Genomic DNA, 10,678 nt, shown 5'->3' with positions numbered 1-10,678 from the left:
CGTCTTTAAAGTTGTACATCAAAGTTGTGCAAAATCAATTGTGTGCATGTTAGTTTCACATTGTTTCTGCCATTTCAAAAATTGCGTTTGTTGATGACAAAATTTGTATCACATGCACTGTATTTAAACCCTCGCATACAGCACATAAAAACTGAAGTAGTGTGCTTTACTGTGGCCAGATGTGTAATCACCTGGTCAACAGTAAAATCATTTAATAAAATCTTATAGACTACAGGGATCAATTTTTTTCATCAAAGTGTTGGCCAGTAAACAACATCCTGGCAGAATGTTAACCATAGTAATACTAATAACTCACTAGTATCATATAATCAACAGCATGAGATGTTTTTTCTATTAATTTTTGAATGGAACATATGGGGGTTTCCTCTGGGTTCTCCAGTTTCCCCACAGTCCTAAGATGTGCCACAGGTGAATTGGGTAAATAAAATTGGCCATAGTATATGTGTGTGAATGCTAGAGTGTATGGGTGTTTCCCAGTTCTGGGTTGCAGCTGAAAGGGCATCTGCTGTGTAAAACATATGCTGGAATAGTTGGCGGTTCATTCCGCTGTGGCGAGCTCTGATAAATTAGAGACTAAGCCGATGGAAAATGAATGTATGAATGAATGAATGAATATAGTAGGGATTGTCTTAAATGTAGACACTCCTTTATAGCATAGAACCATTTGCTATTACTAATCATTGCATGTGCTATTAAAATTTAGATTTTATAGAGTCTTTAATGCACACGCTCTATTACAACTTTATTTTGTGGTAATCTTTGTGCAAGTTATTGTTAAAAGTGTTGTGATTTGTATATTCAATTTCATGATGTTCCTTTAACAGCATTGATAGTGTAATACTTGATTTGTATTTAGAATACAGTCAGTTAGATAGACTTATGCAGGCATGCCCAAACTCGGTCCTGGAGGGCCGGTGTCCTGAGAAGTTTAGTTCCAACCCCAATCTAGCTAATCAAGCTCTTACTAGGCTTTCTAGAAACATCTTTGCAGGTGTTTTGAGGCAAGTTGAAGCTACAATCTGCAGGATACCGGCCCTCCAGAACCGAGTTTGGACACCCCTGGACTAAAGCATTCATTTAGCTGTTGAAGCATAAAGCTAGATACAAATATGTTTAGATATCTGACAACTGTTTTGTACATCTATTGAAAATACTGTGTTTATATTTTAAAGATGTGGCTCCACACTGTCAAAGTCGTTTCACTCGGTGGCCATCTTTGAAATGCTTCTCAGGCAGCATGCTGGGGCATTCTGTTTAAATGATGAAACATCAAATTCTCAAAAATTGCTTGCCAAGCTTACGACTAAATTTTATAATACGAATCTGCAATAAAATTAAGCAACGACTATCTCTTTAGTTTCAATTCTAACTGTTCAAATCGCACAAAATCTGCAGAAACACGTCTGGTCCGAGCCTTTTACTCTGAGAATTGTCAGTCTATAGCGATCAATGATTGGCTACAGTACTAGACGGCAGGGCTTTATTCACTATATTTACCTTTACACTTTTCCCCATTCAAAACTATACGAGTGACATGTCTTGTTATTCTATAGCCTTTGGCACAGTGTTTCTTGTTCAGTGTGTGAGCCACTTTAAATTTGATCTCAGTCAGGCAGTCTAGATCAGGGGTCACCAAACTTGTTCCTGAAGGGCCATTGTCCTGCAGATTTTAGCTCCACCCTAATCAAACACACCTGAAGAAGCTAATCAAGGTCTTACTTGAAACACCCAGGCAGGTGTGTTGAGGCAAGTTGGAGCTAAACCCTGAAGGGACATTGGCCCTCCAGGCCTGAGATTGGTGACCCCTGGTCTAGATCATTGATTTAGAACAGTCTTAAACTCAATTCCCGGAGGGCCACAGCTCTGCATAGTTTAGCTCCTACCACCTCCAACTTTACACCTGCTTAACAGTCTCTAGTAGTCTTGAACACCTTGATTAATTGGATCAGCTGTGTTTGATTAGAGTTGGAGCAAAACTGTGCAGAGCTGCAGCCCTCCAGGAATCCAGTTTGAGACCTACAGTATGATTTAGAACAAGGCAGGTCTTCAAAAATAGTGACCATATATATTGACAGGACCGTTCAACAGAAATGCTTAGGCTGGCTTATCAAAATCTACAGTCATTTGTTGTTTTCTATACTTTTAAATGGAATTTAAGACTTAAGTTTATCAAGTGTGCCTCTCTTTGATGCCTTGCAAGCACTGTTTTTATCTGGTGTTTCCTTGTGTAAACGGAACATTGTATTGTGGACCATTTGGAATTTATAATGCAAACAATAATATTACAGCCTTGTTGCTGTCCATTAAATAAAGTTATCTTTTATTATTTTTGATATTATTATTTTTTATGTTCTTGGGAAATTTTATTTCTATTTCTATAACATGAATGGGATATTTTACCCAATAAATTCTGTCATCATGGACTATTGATGTGAATGGCTACTTCTTCCAGCATTCTTCAGAATGTTTTGTTTTGGGTTCAAAAAAGAAGAACACCTTAAAGCAGTGTTTCTCAACCATGCTCCTGGAGGACCAACAGCACTGCATGTTTTGGATGTCTCCTTTGTCTCTCACAGCCATTACAGGTCTTTGAATCTCTGCTAATGAGCTAATGATCTGAATCCGATGCGTTTGGTTAAGGAGACATGGAAAATGTGCAATGCTGGTGGTCCTCCAGGAACGTGGTTGAGAAACACTGCCTTAAAGAGCATACGTGTTTTTTTATTTCAGAAATATTAAAATAATGTGAGTTTTCCATTCTTTGGATTTTTTAAAATTAAAATTTCATATAGACAGACTTTATAATCAGATTGTCAAACGTGTGATTTTAATTACCTCACATGCTGATATGATGCTTAAATTACAGAACTTGTGCAAACATATTTATTTTGCTATGACCAAATGCTTTCTTATTTAATGTTTTTTCATCGCTGATAAGAAAGCGTTCATCTGAATGTGTGTTTCAGAACAGTAGAATAACTTTTGCAAAGGTATATCTATTTATAATTTATTTTTCACTTCAAATCAAATAATTCAATCAAGTCAGTATGAGGTGCCTGCAGTGCATTTAACATCCATCAGCATCGCTAAAAACAAGAGATTAAAATGTCTACACAACACACTACTTTTGTTTCTGCTGTAGGCTAATATTTAAAGTAGAAGTTCAAAGTATAGACTACTGTATGCATTAAATATACATTTTAATATGATATATATGCTATACTATAATTTTATATAAATTGTTTTAGAAATGTGGTTGTTTATTTTCCATATGAGCAATTGCAGGGTTCTAATTAACAGACAGACTCAACGCTGTAAATTAAAATAGGCCTGTCTGTTAACTAACAGTGATTCAGAAGTGTTTTCCGCTTATTTGTGGTTGTGGATTGCATTGATTGCATGTTGACCTCTGCACTGTCGACTTTTGATGTTGAAAATTCCACTCTACAGTTTAACAAAGTGACTTTTATGGACATTTAGTGGTTTGAAATGTCAAAATGTATAAGAAGTAATATAGCCTAGAGATAAATACGTGTGTAAAATAACAGGAAATGTTTTTGTACCATAATATACAACACCAACCCAGACAATACATTATACAATATATTACACTTTAAACTATTAAAATGTTAATAAAAGTCACTTTTCCCAACTTTCCAACGTTTAAAGTTGGAAGAAAGATCAAGGTCGCAAAATACCATACAAAACTAATAATTAAAGGCAAAATATAAATATGAATCACAAAATACCAAAAGAATGCTAATTTACGGATATTTTGTAATATTATATAACATAATTAGCATAATGCACCCGCTATTTGTGAAGCACTTGCCCGTTATGTGGTGACAAGTGCACTTGTCCATGTCAGTGTTGATCGCCCCGCCTTCTTTAGCCTCACATACACATACACACATATACTGACTGAAGCTGTAGCTAACACACACCGCTTGTCTATCGAGTGGATTATTACTGTATAATATCACACATCCCGTCAGAGAAGAGACTGACAGGACTGCAGCTGCAAGGCAAGTTTGGCGCTTCTTGTTTTTCTGCCTTGAATGAATCGTGTCGAGATTTATCTCTTGACCGTGTTGTTGTAGATCTCTGTCGGCCTGCGGTTTAGTCTGCCGCATTAAACACTTTATTCAGCGTCAGACGTGAATGTTATGCACATTTTGGAGCTTCAAAACGTAGTATTTTGTCGTAGTAATGCTAACGCTGTAGTTGATCAACGTCAAATGAAACGCAGTGATTCGCAAAGAGTTAACGGAGATACCAAGACAACACAACACGAAGACTGAATATTTAGCATGCCATGCATATAACTTAGAAGGGAAACAATGTACAGAACACTTCATAAATCTCCTCTAAAAGTAATATTTAAATGTTAAATATAATGATTGAGGGTTTAAACTTGTACTTTAGCACATTTCTTAATTTTAGTAGGGTTTTTTAAGTCAGTGTATAGGCTATATATATTTTTAATATAATATTTTATAAATGTTTTAAATAGTTTATACAATATACAAAGATGTCCGGCTAAACTGAGTATAGTTTTAGCTTTGGAATTGAAAGGGAGGCCCTCAGTCTGTGTTGTGATGTTTTTTTGAGGCCAGCTTCACAATGCAGTCATTGATACAGAGATAAGAGAGACAAAATGCCAATACTGTGACTGTATGGTTATGCTATGACAATATTGTTCCTGTAAAACACATTGACTGCTAATGACTAACTTAATGCATATTATCAAAGAAAAGAATTAAGTCTGCCTTTAGCACATCAACTTCTCTATCCAAAGAATGGTAAAAATAATTTAATTTGTATAAATGTACAGTAACTGATGCCAGTTGAAACTAACCTGGACAAACACTTTGCATTTGCAAGCAATAAAATTAAATCCAAATGTCTAACATTTCTTTTCTAGGTCAAACAGTTTAGTTTGATTAATGTTTAACAACCACAACAACTCAAAACACTTCTTGTCAGTATATTCATTGTCGTATTATCTAAAACTGATGCTGAGATCACATAAACCACATACATAGTCTTTAGAAAGCTGGTTTATATACAGTGCTCAGCATATATAAGTACAACCCTTACAAATCAATCTTTTAAATTAATATTTTTAATAGGAAGCAATGCAATATTATATTTGTGCGTATATGATAGATTACCATAGCTGGAGCTTATTTAACAAAAAAAACATACGATAACGGTCCAAAAACTAGTACACACAAATTTATATGTTATAGAAAAATATTAAATACAAATAAAAACGGGAAAACTCATAAGGAACTTGGGGGGGGGGGGGGTTCACCTTTTGTTGTGTAGAATGCAGAAAACTTTTTATATTCAAATGACAACATTTTCTTTTTAAATTTAAAGAAATGTGAGTTGTTCACAGAATAAATAAATATGCTTTACTTAATCTGCAGAAAATTAGAATTTTTAAGTGGCCTTTAATTTTTCTATGGCTGTCTACAGTGCTCAGCATAAATGAATACGACACCCCCTTTTGAAAATGAATATTTTCATCCATTTCTCTGACAATATGGGCAATATTTTTTGGTAAATTTAAACAAAACATTCATTCATTTTTTTTTTCGGCTTAGTCCCTTATCTGGGGTCGCCACAGATTTGTAAAACATATGTTTTACACACCGGATGCCCTTCTGGCCCCAACCCAGTACTGGGAAACACCCAAACACTCTCGCATTCACACACACACTCGTACACTACGGCCAATTTAACTTATTCAATTCACCTATATAGCACGTGTTCTATGGCTTTGGGGGAAACCGGAGCACCCGGAGAAAACCTACGCCAACACGGGGAGAACATGCAAACTCCACACAGAAATGCCAACTTGCCCAAGAATTTGGTCACCTAACATTTTTCATTCATTCATTCATTCATTCATTGATTCATTCATTCATTTTCTTTTCGGCTTAGTCCCTTTATTATTCAAGGGTCGCCACAGCAGAATAAACAGCCAACTTATTCAACATATGTTTTATGCAGTGGATGCCCTTCCAGCTGCAACCCATAACTGGGAAACACCCATACACTTTCATTCACGCACATACACCATGAACAATTTAGCTTACCCAATTTATCTATAGCGCATGTCTTTGATTAGCTCCAGTTTTGTCTTTGGTTCTGTGTTGTATGTGCACAAATGCATTATTGTAAAGCATCTTATGGGAAATATCAATTTAAAAGAGAGATTTGTGAGGGGTGTACTTGTTTAAGCTGAGCGCTAAATATGATAATGATTTTCTTATTTGAAATTTAACTTACCCATTAATGGAAAATCCAGAGAACCAACAATTCTGTTTGTTATGGGCTTTTAATTGTTTTGCAAAGCTGCATAATGTTAGCTTGTCAATTTAGGCACAAACTGCAGCAAACTAAAAGTAAAAAGTTCCCTAAAAAACTAAACTAAAAATGCAGAATCTCTGAGTATTTTTAATTCTTTTCTTAAAACTTACTTTTTAGGGTAGCTTTCACTTGATTTTATTTGACTTTTATATGATTTTTAGATCCATTATTATTATTATTATTATTATTTTGTGTTGTTAATAATTTTTATTACTTTTGTATTTTGTATTTATCCTTGTGTCTTCTATTGCTGTACACTTTATGTCTGTAAAGTACCTTGAGATGCTACTTTTAAAGGCGCTATATAAAAATAATAAAAAGTTTATTATTAGTAGTACTATTATTATTACTACAAAATTAAATGCAATGCCCTTAAAGGGTACCTATTTTGCCCATTTTTACAAGATGTAATATAAGTCTCTGATGTCCCTAGAGCGTGTATGTGAAACTTTCAGCTTAAAATACCCCACAAATAATGTTTTATAATTCTTTGAAACTACCCCTTTTAGGATTTGATTCGAATTGTGCAAATTTGGTCACTGTTGCTTTAAATTCAAATGAGATTTTGCTCTTTTCAAAAAAGGGGCGGAGCTACAAACACTTGCTTAGCAGCAGATCCAAAATAGGACCAATGTTATCTCTATGAAAAACCTGAAAATGTCAAAAGAAGTGTCTCAGAAGAAGGCAGTCCAGTGCTAAAAGTTACTTTGCTAAAACTAATGGCGGATGGCTGCTTCTCACTCAGGGTTGTCTATGCTAATGAGGGAGAGCTCATCACTAATGGGCGGGGCTTTCAGCCTCTGATGACATCTATGAAGAAGGAATGTCAATCAAAGTGTTTCTGCAGACTGTTTTTATGAAATGTGATTAAAAAATTGTATTGATACATTTTTTACCATTAGAAGCTGGTTATATTCACACACTTCTGCCACACAACTGTGTATAAACCCCTTATAAAAGTGATTTTTGCATAATAGGTCCCCTTTAATGCCAAAAAACAAAGGCACAACAAATGATTTTGCAGTGTTAAATGTTGAGTGTGTGTGAATCAGTGTTTATAGCAGCTCTGCATCTCACGGCTCCAGCATGTTCTCATACGGCGGGATCTCAGCACACATCAGCGCTAACAGACTGAAGGCGGATGGCGCAGGCTCTTTTGAGCAGGCTTTACACTTCCAGAACCAGGACTACGAGGCCCTCAGACAGGAGTGTTTAGAGGGAGGCTACCTGTTTGAAGACCCCTGTTTCCCCGCCGAACCGCCCTCTCTGGGCTTCAAAGAGCTCGCCCCGCACTCCTCCAAAACCCGAGATGTGGAGTGGATGCGCCCTACGGTGAGACTCTTTTCAGTTTTCTGCTTAATTCTTTATGTTAATAATTATCAGATCTGCTTATGTACTTTAGCTGTATTTTAAGGGTTAGGGAGAAAAATTTCTTTTTTTATTTCATTCATTCATTTTCTTGTCGGCTTAGTCCCTTTATTAATCCGGGGTCGCCACAGCGGAATGAACCGCCAACTTATCCAGCAAGTTTTTACGCAGCGGAAGCCCTTCCAGCTGCAACACATCTCTGGAAAACATTCACATACACTCATTCACACACAATCATACACTACGGACAATTTAGTCTACCCAATTCACCTGTACCGCATGTCTTTGGACTGTGGGGGAAACCGGAGCACCCGGAGGAAACCCACGCGAACGCAGGGAGAACATGCAAACTCCACACAGGAACGCCAACTGAGCTGAGGCTCGAACCAGCGACCCAGCAACCTTCTTGCTGTGAGGCGAACGTGCTACCCACTGCGCCACTGCGTCACCCTCTTTTTACAACAAATACAGTAATTTTTGTACAACATTTAAATGCGTGAAAGCGAAGACAGAAATATAAAAAAAATAAAAAAACAAATTTAGAAAGACACAGTCACTGAGTACTCTCAAGAAATCTCCAGAGGGAGGACAAAATGCACCAGAACACCTCAGATCTCTGATGGAATCGTAGGTTATTTTTTCCAGTGGTAAACGTGTAGTCGCCTGACTTAGCCACATATTGACTGAAGGTATCTGAGCAGTTGACCATAAAAATAATATACATTTTTTGGCCAATTATATCCAAAAATGTAATACACATTCTTTTAAAAATCAAGACACAATCCCACTGTACAATTTAGAAGGTATACCTTTGGGGACAAAGAAAATGTTTTTCCAGTTATGTTTGAATAATTTTATGAATCTCTTTCCAGGACATTTTAATTTTGTCACAGTCCCAAAAAACATGCATGACTGTGCCAATACCTTGCATTCGAAACATAACCGAGAACAATTGGGAAATATTCAATGAAGGGAAACTGGAGTTAGAAATCCTGTAAATACATTTATCATTTTGTTTGTGATTTCAACACATTTCCAAACAATAGTTTTAATAGCTAATTTCTAATAACTAATTTATTTAATCTTTGCCATGATGACAGTACATAATATTGTACTAGATATTTTTCAAGATACTAGTATTCAGCTTAAAGTGACATTTAAAGGCTTCATTAGGGTAATTAGGCAAGTCATTATACAACAGTGGTTTGTTCTGGAGACAATCGAAAGAAAATATGCTTAAGGGAGCTAATAATATTTAGGGTTGGTTATCGTTTGGGGTTTTTTGATACCGGTGCTAAATCGAAACTTTTAAAACGATACTGGTGCCAAAACGTTGCCTGAATCGATGCTTTTTAGCCACAAAATTATGGTGGATGACTCTGGAAAAATCTTTTATTCAACAAAATCTTTTAAAAAATAATTTTAATAGAACAATATAATTAAAGTTTAAAGTAAACATCAATTCATAATTTATATATTTGAATTAAATTAATATATCTCCTTTGATCATTTGTTGGTTTGCATGAGTTTAAGATTTGCATTATAAAATTACATTAACTTACTATTTACCTGTGTGTGTGTGTGTGTGTGTGTGTGTGTGTGTGTGTGTGTGTGTGTGTGTGTGTGTGTGTGTGTGTGTGTGTGTGTGTGGGCGGGGGGGGGGGGGGGGGTGATATATATATATCACAAAACGCTTAAAAAAATTATTCAGTCATTTTTTTCATGCATCACTCTGCAGTCTTCATAAACAAGATAATTAAATAACTTAAACTCAAAATAATCTTCCTTGTTCATTTATTTGACCAGTAAAGTTGTACTGGTGTAGGATTTCTAACATTCAAGTACATCAAGGCACATTGTTGCTCCTGTAAACTTTAACAGAATTTATTTTGTCCTCCCATTCATTTAAAATAATGTTTTTGAACTTTTTCAGTGTTTCCTAAAAAAATTATTATTCTGGAGTCATAAGTCCTATTTCTTATTGCTTATTTTGTGACTAAAAGCAGTTTGTTTTAAATTGAAATAAAAATAAGGTCAGTATTATTAGCCTCCTTAAGAAATATTTACTGTATATTCTTGATATACACAACAAATCAGTTACAAAATCATTTGACTAATTATTTAAACTTTTGTAGTTAACTGATTAAGTCTTTGAATCACACTTTAATCTTAATAAAAGACTATAAAATAATTAAAGGGACTTCGTCTAAATACAACTGTCTGCAAAATAACTAGTAAAAGGTTCTGCACTGACTGTCACCATGGGGAAGATAAAAAAAAGTAGATATTAGAAATGAGTTAGTTAAACTCATGTTTTAAAATGTGTTGTAAATAAATCATGTGTTGAAGACGGAAATCAAAAATGAATGAAGGCAAAACTAAACCAGTTGAATATGACTTATATGAGCATGACTGAAAACTACATTTGATCAATGTCTTACATCTGTTCTTTGGTACTTGCCGACTGTTTGTAAATTCAGTACTGCATTTCCTAACGTAAAACTATGTACACAAGATTTCTGATTAATACAAGTCTCTGCATAGCTGAAGACTTACTATATTAACAGTGTTAAAATCGCTATTGTAAACGGAAGTCTGATATCATCAACTGTAGATATTTCGATAGTGTTTCACAACATTAACATGACTGAAGTTTTATCTTTTTTATATGACCTGTGTCAACTTCTGACGAATGCCGGGAACTGATGCGCACAGCACTGGAGAGAGCAAGTGCTGCGAAAACAGAGGGAGTGAGTGCCCGAGGTAGCGAGAGAGGCATTCCTTTGCCTCTCTGAGCTCTCAAATGTGTCATTAAGTTTGACATGTTTCCCCCTTACATGCAAATTTTGTAAAGCACGTTGCTGGAACAGAGTCCTTGCTTGTAAAATACACTTTAGAATGCTTGGTT

At 35.5% G+C, this 10,678-nt stretch overlaps 1 protein-coding gene across 9 annotated transcripts in view; it reads left to right on the top strand.

Moving 5' to 3' along the window:
- Nucleotides 1-3,884: 3,884 nt before the first annotated feature.
- capn1a (calpain 1, (mu/I) large subunit a) overlaps nucleotides 3,885-10,678 on the top strand; it is a 44,009-nt gene continuing 37,215 nt past the window's right edge. For 5 of the 9 annotated variants that reach the window (XR_012388502.1, XR_012388500.1, XR_012388504.1 and 2 more), the window contains exons 1-2: nucleotides 3,885-4,046; nucleotides 7,455-7,734. Coding sequence is in view for 4 of the 9 variants with exons in the window: in XM_073919418.1 (XP_073775519.1) it covers nucleotides 7,489-7,734 (246 nt within the window). In the remaining 5 variants the exon portion in view is untranslated. 9 annotated transcript variants of the gene reach the window in all.

Source organism: Danio rerio, chromosome 13 (genome assembly GCF_049306965.1).
Source record: "Danio rerio strain Tuebingen ecotype United States chromosome 13, GRCz12tu, whole genome shotgun sequence".
Lineage (NCBI taxonomy): Eukaryota > Metazoa > Chordata > Actinopteri > Cypriniformes > Danionidae > Danio > Danio rerio.
Note: the sequence above shows the minus strand (reverse complement) of the source record. Positions and strands in the feature narration are given on the sequence as shown.